This window comes from Mus musculus, chromosome 11 (genome assembly GCF_000001635.26).
Source record: "Mus musculus strain C57BL/6J chromosome 11, GRCm38.p6 C57BL/6J".
Taxonomy (NCBI): domain Eukaryota; kingdom Metazoa; phylum Chordata; class Mammalia; order Rodentia; family Muridae; genus Mus; species Mus musculus.
Genome location: NC_000077.6, coordinates 68,510,036 through 68,523,753, shown reverse-complemented (window position 1 = coordinate 68,523,753; position 13,718 = coordinate 68,510,036). Strand labels below are relative to the sequence as shown.

Below are 13,718 nucleotides of genomic sequence, written 5' to 3'. Positions count from 1 at the left end.
GTGGGAGTGTTTTGGAGAATCCCAAACCCATGCTCCAGGGAGTGTCTTGTCTTTCTTTCTGAGTGCCGCTTTCTTGTACATCGCTATAAAACATCTCTATTAAATATTAACTCTATTTTTTAAAGGATGTATTTATTTATTAATTTATTATATATAAGTACACTGTAGCTGTCTCCAGACACCAGAAGAGGGCATCAGATCCCATTACAGATGGTTGTGAGCCACCATGTGGTTGCTGGGATTTGAACTCAGGACCTCTGGAAGAGCAGTCAGTGCTCTTAACCACTGAGCCATCTCTCCAGCCCAACTCTGTTTTTTTTTTTTTTTTTTTTTTAATCATATAAATACTGTTCCTGGTAGTGACAGCAACGTTGCTTTACTTACACTGTCCCAGATGGTGTCAGTGACCTTGCCCCACTCAGTCACAGGCTCCACCGTGGCCTCTGTCCTGACTCTAGCTTGTAGATCCCAGTTTCATCAAGAAGGTTGGCAAGTCAGCTCAGAGAGAATCCCCACTCTTATATGCTCCTTGATACCTTTGGCCTGCCTCAGTCCTCACTCTGCCCCTAGGCTGGTATCCCAGGTGTCTTCCTGTCCTCGGAGTTGAACCTGCTCTCTCTCTCCACTGCCAGTCATGAATAAAGCGTTCCATGCCATTTTGACAAGTGTCAGGGTAAATCTTTTTTCCTTAATGAGGGTGTGTTGACGCGGCAGGGGAGTGAAGATGAAGAATATGTAAGTGACTTAGTGAAGTGAGGCAGCCTGGAGAATGCGTCTCCCTGGTCTCGCTGTGAGGCTCTGTGCTTGCCGGCACCAGCACAGAGCACGCCAGTGCTTTTCCCAGCGGCTCCCAGGAAGACCTACTCTGAGGACTAATTTTGGCTCTAGATCCCACCAGCAGTACTACAGCGTGGAACTGTTCTCTGGGTTCCTCCCCACCTAAGACACGCACCGTCCCCAGCAAGCCAACCTCTCCTTCCTGCTCTCTGCCGTCTGTCTGTCTCACAGGTGTTTCCTTGAACAAATCCTTACACATCCTAGCGTCCACTCCTTGGAGGATCTAGACGAGGATGGGAAGTCTGGGAAGTGCTCCCCACAAGGGCAGATTTCCCTTGCAGTAACCAACAACCAAGAGTGTTTCTACACACAAGTAATTTGTCTTCTCGAGTCACCAGACAACACAAACGACATACCTCAGGGCTTCCCTTTATGACTTGGCTGCCAAGCAAGTCGCAGCTGAGTTAGAGTCCAGTCCCAAACATCAGCCTGTGTCAAGGGGCCGGGACCTCACTTCCTGCTTCCTCTTTGCTGCCTCTGCTTTGTGTTTTACTACGTGCACACCTTCATTGTCTCTAATTCCTTTAGAAGTGTAGAGGCTATATCTGTAAACATCAGGGATGGTAGGTAGCTCCAGGTAAGCCATTAAGGCTGAGGTATCCTGCACTCTGCTGGTTATCAGGCAGCCCCGCGAAGTGGCTATGAGGCGCCCACATTCTCCAGAGTGTGATCATTGCCATCTCTGAAGCCCCCACTTTCCTCCCAACTCTCACTCATCCCTGAGAGGCAATTGTCTAGGCCCGATTCCCAGCTTCCCCAAATCTGAAGGTTCACAGAACGTGACAGCCATGTCTACCCACCTAGACACTCTACTGAGCAGGGCCCCATCTCTCCAAATTAGCCAGGGATTCACTTAGTCTGGCATGACGAGTGCTCCAACCTGCCCTCTCATCTACCATCTCTACCTCACATGAAGATTTAATGAAGTTATTTAATGAACGTAATGCTAGGTGAATCATTAGTAAATTCGTTGTCTTTCTCCCTCCCCCTTTCCTCCCTCCCCTTCTTTCCCTCCCTCTCCTCCCTTCTCTATGCCCTTTGGTTTTTGCTTTTCCTTTCTTCCTTCCCCTCTCTCCTTTCTCCTTCCCTGCTGTGTTCTTTCTTTCCATGGCCCTCTCCTGACTTCTCTCCATTGAACTTTTAGTCCTTCTTTTATCCCCCTCCCTTCTCTCTCCCTCCCTCCTTTCTTCCCTTTCTTCTGTTCCCCCTTTGTCCTTTGACTACATGAAAAGATTTAAACCAGTGATAATTCTGATCTGTCTCTGCCTCTGCCCATCCCCCATGTTTCAGAGAAAAAGAGAAGTTGCCAGTCGGTCCTGGAGACAATCTCAAACAAATGCTGTTTTTGAAAGCTAGGACAGAGTCATGCTTTGGCCCTCTACTGGCTTGTGTTGACATGGTCTGCTCAGGCTTGTGTTGTATTTTCTGAAAACTGACTTAGGAATCAGGAAGTTTGTATAAAAATGTATATGCCTGGCATCTCTTGCAAATCCATGGACGCTTTTGTGAGTCTTTCTGATAGGGATGATGGGCAGGCGCCGGGAAACAGCAGGCCCGGGATTCAGCATGGCTTCTCTGCTTTTTCCCCACCACCTTTCCTGTCTTCACTGGCTTCCATTCCTTGTCTGACCGTGGAGACCCCAGTTATCTAACTGAGCTGACCTGGGTTGTCCAAAAGGAGACGGAGTGAAAGGTAATATTCTCCTTTCAAGGAGGTGAGACTTCTTAAGACCAGGAGGAAAAAAGTGTTACAGAGTCTCAGGGAAAAGGCACCGGAGCACCAAGCACTGTGTCTTTGGATGCCACATAGAAACCTTCTGAACCAACTTTTCCCAGAGCACAGGAAGTCTTCATCTCCCTTTAGGCCATACAACATGGTTGGCCACTTCAGGAGGCCCCAGCCAAATAGAAGGCCCATCACTGACTCTCCCCAGTGCCCAGGCCTTGCAAGCCCAGCTCCACAGGGGAAGGACACACTCTTGATCTTGGTGATGCTGGATATTACAAGTATACCTTATATTATTATTATTATTATTATTATTATTATTATTATTTTGGATTTTTCAAGACAGAGTTTCTCTGTGTAGCTTTTATTGTCTTAGAAGTCACTCTGTAGACTAGGCTAGCCTCAAACTCACAGAGATCTGCCTCCCAAGTGCTGGAATTAAAGGTGTACACCATCACCACCTGGTAAAATTAGGTATTATTAATATTTCAACACAATGCTAACTGTTCATCAAATCAAGGTAGACAGGAAGACTACATTTCCCAGACTCCCTTGTGGTTAGAGAAGAGCAGCGCAACAAATTCTGACCAATGGAATGTGATAGAAGTGAAGCCTGTCATTTGCAGGACTGACCCTAGAATTTCACACCTTGTACCCATACCGTTCCCACTGAGCCCTGGAAGATGGTGCCACAAGATTGTATCCTCAGATACCAGAAGACTGCTTAGAGCCTAGACTGGACTGTGATTCCATGTAAAGTGAGCATTGCTGAGCTATTCTGAGATGTGGGGTCATTTGTTACATCAGCTAGCATTCCTTGACTGACTTATAGATGTACAAAATATTTCTTCACTGAGCAGCCAGGCCTTCTGGACACGCCCTCCCCCAACCCTACACACTGACCTGAGCTCTCCATGGAGTCTGTCCTGTATGGGGGAGGATGTGGTCGTCTCAAGCAGCAGAGCAGAACGTAGAATGGTGGTTTCTACACAGAGATTTCTGTAAAATAAGAGGCAGCCTGTTAGTGTGCATAGGAAATGCAGGTGTAACATCCAGGATCCCTGCCTGCCAGCCGCAGCTGCAAACTCCAAGCGGGAGACACGGGGCAGCTACCTAAGCATTCTAAACAGTTCATAGTATCAGGAAGAGGGCAGAAGGGAAACAGAACTCAAGGAAGAATGATCTAGTAATGAGACTTCTGCTTTCCCCCTTCTTCCATAACCAGCCTGGCATGACGCCAGTCCAGCAGTCTAAGAAAAGAGTTAAAGGTTGGGGGTGGGGTGAGGGTGGGGCACCTGAGAGATGACTCGGGAGTTAAAAGTCTGTACTGCTTCCTCACAGGACCAGAGTTCAGTTCTGGCATCCATAGTGGACAACTCACAACCACCTGTAACAAGTCAGGCTCCAGGGAATCCAATGGGCTTGCTCCATGGGTGTCTGCACTCTCATACATGCACACAATCCCCCCCTCACCCTCAGTTTAAAAAGAAAAAGCCCCTGTTTGTTGTCTGAGCTGCAGAAAAGACCTCTTTAAACTTGGGAGATGGGGAACTCCTTCTCACGCTTTCATTTTCTGCTATAGCCCCAGGGACTCATGCAATGCTTAGAGCAGTGGTGCTGGACGTGGTGGCTTAAAGATGCCAAGGAGTCAAAAAAAGGGAAGCGCATCTCTCCAAGCCCAGAGTTCATGATCCTGAGAGCTGAAGAGGAATCTGCTACCATTCCTGTCTGTCAGAGGAACAACCAACAAAAAAGAACAAACTACAGGAGTATTAATAAAAATGTCAGATCTCGAGATACAACAATAACTACATTAAATGTAAATGGCCTAAATTCACCAAGAGAAGGTTGCCAGAATGGGTAGCCTGAAGAAAAGGTTTGGGGTTGCTTATTTGTTTTCAGATGGGATCTCACTGAGTAGCTCTGACTGACCCCAAGTTAATTATGTATTCTAGGCTGACATCAAACTTGCAGCAATCCTCCTGCCTCTGCTTACCAAGTGCAGTGATTAGTAGAGTGCACCACCAAGCCTGACTTGCATGACATAAAGGTAAGCAGAGTTAATTCTATGCTGTCTACAATAAAGTTTAAACAATAGTTTAAATAAGCTAGTTACAAACAAAAAGATATACCATGAAAATACGAAGAAAATTAAAGTTAAGGAGTCTAGGTGGCTATATGAATGTAAAACAAAGTACATATCAGAAGAAGAAATTTACTGGGAATAAAGAGGGACATTATAAAATGATAAAGACTCAATTCATGAGGAACATGCATATAGTTGTGTGTGTGTGTGTGTGTGTACCTGTGTGGCTTCAAAATTCATGAAAGAATACCTAGTAAAATTAAAGCATAAGTTGAAAAATCTACTATTATAGTTGGAAATGTCAGCTTGTCTCTCTCAGTAACTGATAGTCAAGAAAAAAAAATCAACAGAAATGTAGAGATATTGGAGCGGAGAGATGGCTCAGTGGTTAAGAACACTGACTGCTCTTGCAGAGGACCTGGGTTCAATTTCCAGCACCTACATATCAACTCATAATGTCTGTAACCTCAGTTACATGAGCACAAGGCATACATGTGATGTATATGTATAACATACAATAAAAACACCTCTACACATAAAATGAAGAAATCTTAAAAATAAGGTAAAATTAAAACGCATCTTTTCAAGAAAGATAATAGAGACACCAAATAACATTAAATAACAGTACCAATCAACTGAATTTAATTAACATCTATAGAATCTTATAGACAATAACCACTGTATGGAAATTATTTTAAAATGTACATAGTATGTCCAGCAGGATAGGTCTCGAACAGGTTGTATAAACCTTAACACACTTAAGATAATAATACAATACAAAATAAGTTCACAGACCCTAATAATAGTAAACTGAAAATAAAAAACATGAATATAACTTTTGAAAAGTCTTCAAACATATAAAGAAATGTATTTCTTTGAAAATGTTTTCTAAAGGTTTATTTGTAGTGTACATATGGAGAGAGGGAAGGAGGCTTGTGCACCTGAGTTCAATGCCTATAGAGTCCAGAAAAGATCCCTTGGAGTTGGAGTTTTCAGTGGTTGTGAACCACCCAGTATGGTGCTGAGAAACAGACATGGGTTCTTTGCAAGAACAGTAAGTAGCTGCTGAGCCACCCCCCTAGCCTAGCATCTCTCTCTAAATCATGCATGAACTTAGAAAACAGAGTACAGGGGAACATTTTCCAGCCCATTTCAGAAGTCTCTCATAAACCAAAACCAAACAAGGATAGTACCAGAAGAAGAAGGAGGAGGAAGAGGAGGAGGAGAAGGAAGAGGAGGAGAAGAAGGAAGAAGAGGACAGGAAGAAAAGAAACAATATCTCTTATGCATATATATGGAAAAATAGTCAACCAAGTATTAGCAATATATGGACAGTAATACATAATGGCTTGATGAATTTATCCCAGGCATGAAATGCTAACTCGATATTTGAAAACCAATCAATGTAAATCTACTATGGTGAAGACTAAAAATAATCACATAATCCTATCACTTGATAGCATTTGACTATCTCAGTGATCATGGACGACAAAAGCTCACGGGGGGTTAGGAGCAGGGGGATTTTATTACTATGATAAAGAGCATCCAATAGCACAGGACAGAAGTGAGGTGTCTGTCTGCTGCTACCATTGTTAGCCAACTTGACATTAGAAATCCTTGCCAGGGTAATATGGAGGAAAACAGCCACACATACCAGATTGCTGCATTGTCGAAGGAACTCCCGAGCTAAAGCCAGTCTACAGTATACGTATTGGAAGGAGGAAATAACCCTGCAGGTAAATGATTATCTGCAGACATTGTGTTACTTACTTAAAATAACTGATATCATATAAATCATTGCTGGTTAAAAACCTTAGAACAAACAAAATGAATTCACACACACACACACACACACACACACACACACACACACACACACACACACTCTTAGGGTGAACAGAATGGCTAAGTAGGTAAAAGTACTTATGGCCAAACCAATGACCAGAATTTAGTTCCCAAACCCCACATGGTGGAAAAAATTTCATTCCTGTTGGTTGTCCTCTGACCTTCATATACATGCACAATGCACATGGAAACATTTAAATAAATGTAATAAAAACACTTTTAAAACATCCCTTACAACTAGTGAATAATTTAGGTAGGGGCACAAGAAGCAAGGACACATCGCACACCACCAGACATATCTTTATATACTAAGAATGAGCAATTGAAACCCCTAATTTAAAACATATGATCCTTTGAAATAGCATCAAAATTAACAAACAAAGAAACACCAGGGTATAAATCTAACAAAACATGTGGAACCTGTAGATGAGAATGCTAATGAAATAATAAGACATACATAAATAAAGAGGCCTGTTAGGCTCACAGTTTGGAAGATCTCTTAAGATGTGAGCCTTCCCAGGCTGATGTATGGATGAATGAATCCTAACAAAAATGTCAGCAGAATTTTTTTTTTATAGTTACATATAAGTAGAAGCTGAGACTTATAGGGACAGGCAAAGAAATTGAGGTAGCCAAATAATATGGGGAAAGAATGTTTTTGGTGGGGACTCATTCTTCATTTTTCTTCATTTTAAGAATGACTACAAAGATATTAGTGAAAGACCAGACACATTATTTCAGATTTTCACAGTTGAGTGCTTATAGCCTGGCCCCTCTTCTAGTTCACTCTCTCTGCTTCATGCATGTGCTTAAGGATGTAAGCTTTCTGATCCTGCTGCCATGCCTCCCCACCGAGGTAGAGTGACTCTTATCCCCCTGGAACCTTAAGCCCAAATAAACTCTCTTTTCCCTAAGTTGCTTTTGGTCATGGTGTTTTATCACAGCAACAGAAAAGTAAGTAATACAGTAGGGAAAGGTGCTTGCAGACAAACCTGCCCACCCATGTCTAATCCCCAGAGCCCACAAGATGGAAGAAGAGAATCAACTCAGCCCACAACTTATCCTCTGCTCGCCACAGACACACTGTGGTCCACATGCATACATATATGGGTACAATAAATAATAAAATGTAATTAAAAAAATCTTCATGTCTGTCTTCCTCTCTGGGTGATAGGAACTGCTAAACTAAGTTCCAGCCAGCCAAAGCTAAATAAAGAGACCCTGCCTCAAAATAAATAAAATAAAATAAGATTCTATGGTCTGGGCACGGTGGACACTTGTAGCACAGGCTGCTCAAGAGGCTAAGATAGGAGAGGAGGCACGTGTGACCTAGGAGTTCAAGGTCAGCCTGGGCAACAGAGCAAGACTTTGCCTCAGATAAAAAAACAAACAACAGCTGAGCAGTGGTGCTGCATGCTTTAATCCCAGCACTCGGGAGGCAGAGGTAGGTGGATCCCTGAGTTCAAAACCATCCTGGTCTACAAGTCAAGTTCAAGGACAGCCAGAATTACACATAGAAACCATGTCTTTTATATAAAAAAAAAAACAACAAAAATAGAAACAAACAAAAAAAAAACAAAGAAGGCATTGACATTGGAATGTATTGTGAAAAAGTCAAGCATAAAAACTTAGCCATGATGTTTGGGGAAGGGGATATGAGGGAGGGGGATATGATTCATTGATGGCAGATGATCAGAGCCATGTTGAGGAGGTAAATGAGCTGCTGGGCACAGGGAAGACTTAGGTTTTGACACCACACCCTCAGTGTGGAAGCAAAGGGAAGCTTCTTACATGCGAGGCAGGAGGTCAGGTTTCCATGGTCTCCCTCTTATCCATGTGGATGCTGGGAACAACCACACCTTAATACAACCCTCTGCCCAGCAGTTCCAACCTGCATCATCTCTCGCTGTACTGTGGGTTCCCTGACAAGTCTCCCAGCTCCCATTCTTGCCCTAGTAGTCCTTTGACTAAAGCCCCTGTGCATTCTTTTTGATCTTTCTGTAAATCCCACTCACCTTGTCCTACCTGAAGGCTGCCTGATAATGGCCCCAGTGCATGTCTCCCGCATCGTCTCTCCTCTCACATCACCAGATTCTCACCTATTGAGTTGTTCCCACTTGCCAAACTCTGTCTTACTTCAGGGCCCTTGCACACTTCTGCCTGGAGCATCTACCCTTCAGTTTCCCCCACAACTGACTCACTCTCAACATTCTAGCCTCATTTTAAAGATTTTTAAAGTATATGTGTATTTGTGTGTGCCTAAATGAATTTAGTTGTATCACATCTGTGTAGATGCCTGAGGAGATCAGATCTTCACCAGCTGGAGTTACAGGTAGTTGTAAGTCACTAGGTGTAGGTGCTAGGGACCAAACTTCGGTCATCCACAGGAGTAACAACTGTTTTTAACCTCCAGGCCATCTCTCAGGACTCATTTTAAAGGTCACTTCCTCAAAGAGCTATTTTCTGACATCCCACGCAAGACAACTCTTGTACAAACTTTGATTCATTCACAGCACCTGGAGTTTTCCTGCATCCTGTTTTCCTCCTCCATCATCTCCTCTGTCCCTCTTCTGGAGCCTCAAAATGGGACTCAAAAATTAAGGATAAAAATGGCAAATTTGATTTCAAATAGTATTTTAAGGAAACTGCAGGGAAGGAGGAATGGATATTTTGTTTCAAGAGGCCAGCAAAAGTTTATTGCAGCTGCTACCGCTGGGATAACCCCCACTTTGTTCCCAGAGGGGATTTTGTTTGTTTGTTTGTTTGTTTGTTTGTTTTTCTTCTTAGTATATTCTGTTTTTGAAAAGGTTGAAAAAAATGACTGAGCATTTGGAAAAACTGTGGAAGAAATGGAGGGGAGTGAGAAACAATAAAATGGCTGAAATGGGAAAAACAGAAAGGGTAACTCTCTTTGCTCAAAGGGTTGCAGAGTTGGTGGTGAAACTTGAGAGGTTGCGGGTGGAGGTAAGAAGCTCTTGGGAAGTGAGGCACTGGAAAAGAGAGAACAAAAACGTTTGGTCCAAGTGACTGAGCAAGAGAGTGGGAGTTTCTCGCCTGAGGAAAGAGGAAAAGAAACTGTGCCAGAGTGAGGTCTGGTCAGAGAAAAACTGAAAAAACAAAAGTACAATCTGATGAAACAGCCTTTGTAGAGAAAGAGTCCATCTCTAGCAACTGTGTTGCAAGAGTGGGAGGAAGGGAGGCCCAGGGTTACCAGATCACCATCAGCTTTCACAGTAATCTACAACATATGCCTGCCTGCTAATGGTGTGGAACAGAGAGGTTGGCATCTTATAGAAATGATAGTTCTAAAGTGTTTTAAAGAAGCTATGACTTGGGGGCTCAGCATCATTGACTGCTCTTCCAGAGGTCCTGAGTTCAATTCCCAGCAACCACATTGTAGATCTGATTCCCTCTTCTGGTATGTCTGAAGACAGCTACAGGGTACTCACATATATAAAATAAATAAATAAATCATTAAAAAAAAAAGAAGCCACTATTCACCATTTATAGGGAAGGGATATTTTACAACACTGGGGTGCTCAGATTAATATTCTTACAATCTCAGACACAGCCCATGACAAAATAAGGGGTGAAATGGTAGATGATCCTGGGAAAGGTGTTGATATAGTTCGTCAAGAATAACCCAGGCTGCATCAGTTGTCCAAACACAGAACATAATAGTGATTGATTTATAAGGGGTGGGGGCACTGGCCTTACTCTTAAAATGGTTGACTGACAACCCTGTGTGGATAGAGCAATGAACTTAACTAAGGAAAAATCACAGGCACTTGAGCATCTGGTACAAGAGCAACTTGAGGCTCAGCCTATAGAAGAGGGAAATCCCACCCCCATATTTATTAAAAAAAAAGAAATTGGGGAAATAGAGAATGTTAACAGATTTAATAGTGGTGAATTGAGTAATTCAACCAATTGTTCTGTTACAGCCTAGAATTCCTTTACCTTCCTTATTACCTAATGTGTGACCCATGATAGTAACTGATTTAAAAGACTGCATTTTTACTATCCCCTTGCACGAGCGGGATAGGGAAAGGTTTGCTTTCACAGTACCTACGTATAATAATGCTCAACCTGCAAAAAGATGTCAGTGAAAAGTTCTTCCACAGGAAATGTTAAACATTATATCAAGATTTTGTACAAAAACTGTTAGAAATACTTCATAGGCAATTTCCTCAATCCATTATTTGTCATTACATGGACGATATTTTGTTGGCTGATTCTGACGCAGCTACTTTAGAGAAAATGTTTAAGGAAACACAAAGAATTCTGCCATGTTGGGGGTTGTCCATTGCTCTTGAAAAACTACAGAGAGGAGATTCTATTAACTATTTGGGTTATAAAATAACTCAACAAATATTCAACCACAAAAGGTAAAGATCAAAAAGGATCAGTCATGTACTCTTAGAAGAGATCAGCTGAAAACCCTTAATGATTGTATCAACTACTCAAGACTTAAGTAATTTGTTTCAGACATTACAAGGAGATTCAGACTTAAACAGTCCAAGATGGTTGCCAGCGGAAGCAGTGAGAGAATTAACTCTGGTAGAACAGAGGCTGCAAGCTGTGTATGGGTATTGATTGCATTTTGGTTATTTTGCCTTCAACTCATTCTCCTCCTGGACTCATTCATTAAGCAAAAGGAAGATAGTTATTATGGAATGGATTTTCTTAGCTCACAAAGTAAAAAATTAAAGACTTATATAGAAAAAGTCTCTGATTTAATCATTAAAAAATAGAATAGGACTACATCAATTATCAGAAATGGACCCAGCAGAAACCATAGTACCCTATAGCAATGCTGTGATTATGTCACCAGTGAAGATCAGCAAAGAGCATGTAGCAACTATTTGGGAGGAATTAACAGCAAATAACCTAAAAGCAAGCATCTTCAGTTTATAAAAATATCTAATTGGATTATTCCATGTATTGTAGAAGTAATGACAATTCCTGAAGTGCCTACATTTTATAATGATCCAAATAAGTTAGGAATGGCAGGCTATAAGTCAGAAAAAAAAATGGGGAAAGTTTTTCTTTTTTTTCTTTTCATTTTTTATTAGGTATTTAGCTCATTTACATTTCCAATGCTATACCAAAAGTCCCCCATACCCACCCACCCCCACTCCCCTACCCACCCACTCCCCCTTTTTGGCCCTGGCGTTCCTCTGTACTGGGGCATACAAAGTTTACGTGCCCAATGGGCCTCTCGGGGAAAGTTTTTCAAAGCCTATATACTTCAGTTCAAAAATCAGAGCTGTATGCCATTCTTGATATTATTAGATTTTACTGGATATTATTAGATTTTCCTGGATCTCTTAATATAATTACTGACTCTCAATATGCAGAAAGAGGTGTTCTGCATATGGAAACTGCTGAATTTATTTCAGATAATTCAGAATTAGCTTTTTTATTTATACAGCTGTAATAGACAATCAGAAATAAGAATTATCCAGTATACATATCACTCATATTTGGTCTCATATATGCTTGCCAGATCCATTGGCACAAGGAAATAAAGTAACCGATTATTAACACCAAAGGTTTAAAGAAAAACTTTTCTATCACTTGGCAACAAGCCAAGCAAACTATAAGAAAATGTCCTAATTATTCTTTGTCCAAATTCTATTGCCTGCTAGAGGTAACCCTAGGGGTGCCAAAAGAAATGCAATCTGGCAGATGGATGTGTCACACTTAATGGCTTAAAACACATGAGGGGAAATATAATGAGAATTCTGGAGTTTTGGTTTCTTTAAAAAAAGTACAGAAGTATTAAATTTTTTTTTGTTTTAGTCCCAGGTGTGGGGATATGGGGTTGCTTCAATTGTCTGCAAGCAGTTATGAGTTACCTTGTGCTCTAGCAGAGGCAAGGTTTTGCTAGCTGCAGATAGTTTCTGCAATTGTGTGACATTTGGAATTCTGGGAAGTTTTCAGAGGGTATATAAATGCTAGGTCCTTAGGAGGGTGGACGGGTGGTTGTTGGTTGTTCAGGGGGTTGGTTGTGGTTAGTTAGTAGTCATGCTCAAAGAAGAAACAAGAAGAAAGAAATTAGATTCAGATATCTCTCTCTCTCTCTCTCTCTCTCTCTCTCTCTCTCTCTCTCTCTCTCTAACTTTCTATTGTAGGATATTTGATCACACCAAGAACCCTGAGATAGTGTTATCTACTGTAAAAAACAAACAAACCTGTTTTTTGTTGCAGTGTGGCTCAGCCTTAGCACACACCTTTAATCCAAGCACTTTTCTGCTTGAATGTTAAAAACAGGATTAAATTAAGTCAAGCATAGGTCAAGAGGTGGAGCAAGCAACCAGTTCATGGAAAGCGATCGTAGGATTAAGAAAAAAAACATAGAAAATAAGAGTGAGTGAGGAGGACGGATAGAGAGATGCACAGGAAGTAGAAGGGAGGGACATTCAGTTTGAAGGAAGCTTTTTGAGCTGGCGTGGGAGAGGGGCAATCCTGATGGGACTTCAGTTAGGAGGACAGTCAGCTGGATGTTTTCTCTGCCTCTCCAAGCTAGCAGGCTTTCACCCCAGCATCTGCCTCTCAAGTCTTCATTGGTGAAATCAAACTATTGGGATCCTTCTTTCTCTCCTCTCTAGTGATAGGGGTGAAATTGGGGTGGGAGGTAATAAAGGTTGGTTAAAAAAAAAAGAGCCCATAAAGTAACAAAGACCTGCTACACTATTCCTCCTCCTCTTCCTCTTTCTTCTTTGCTAATGATTAGAATTTGAACCACGCACGACCAGAGCAACACTGAGACCCAGTGGGCAGTGAATGTATAGATCATACCTGTATGATGAGGATGAAGATGGGAGATCCTGCTACAGGTTACAAGTTAATGAATGGGAAACAAAGAGTTACAGATAGATGGATGAGACACAGCCTTGTCGTTAGGGACTACTGGTCTACCATTTGTAATGTTTTTTCTTTATTATTATTGTGGAGGTGTATGTGTGCACGTAACAGTGCATGTGGAGGTCAGCAGACAACTTTGTGAGTCAGGTCTCTCCTTCCACGCTTACACGTTGTGGTGGTTTGAATAGGTATGACCCCCATAGACTCTTTTGTGTGCCATAGAGACTGGCACTATTAGGAGATGTGACCTTGTTGAAGGAAGTATGCTGTCATGGAGGTGGGCTTTGATGTGATACATGCTTAGGATAAGTCCTATGAGAAACATATAGGTATAGAACTCTTGACTCCTCCAGC

The 13,718-nt window shown here is 41.9% G+C and overlaps 1 protein-coding gene across 10 annotated transcripts in view; it reads right to left on the bottom strand.

The window, feature by feature from the left end:
• Positions 1-13,718, bottom strand: part of Pik3r6 (phosphoinositide-3-kinase regulatory subunit 5) — a 49,680-nt gene that overhangs the window by 28,945 nt on the left and 7,017 nt on the right. For all 10 annotated transcript variants that reach the window (XR_001779856.2, XR_003949212.1, NR_126154.1 and 7 more), the window contains exon 2: positions 3,467-3,562. Coding sequence is in view for 4 of the 10 variants with exons in the window: in NM_001081566.2 (NP_001075035.1) it covers positions 3,467-3,479 (13 nt within the window). In the remaining 6 variants the exon portion in view is untranslated. The remainder of the gene's footprint in view (positions 1-3,466; positions 3,563-13,718) is intronic.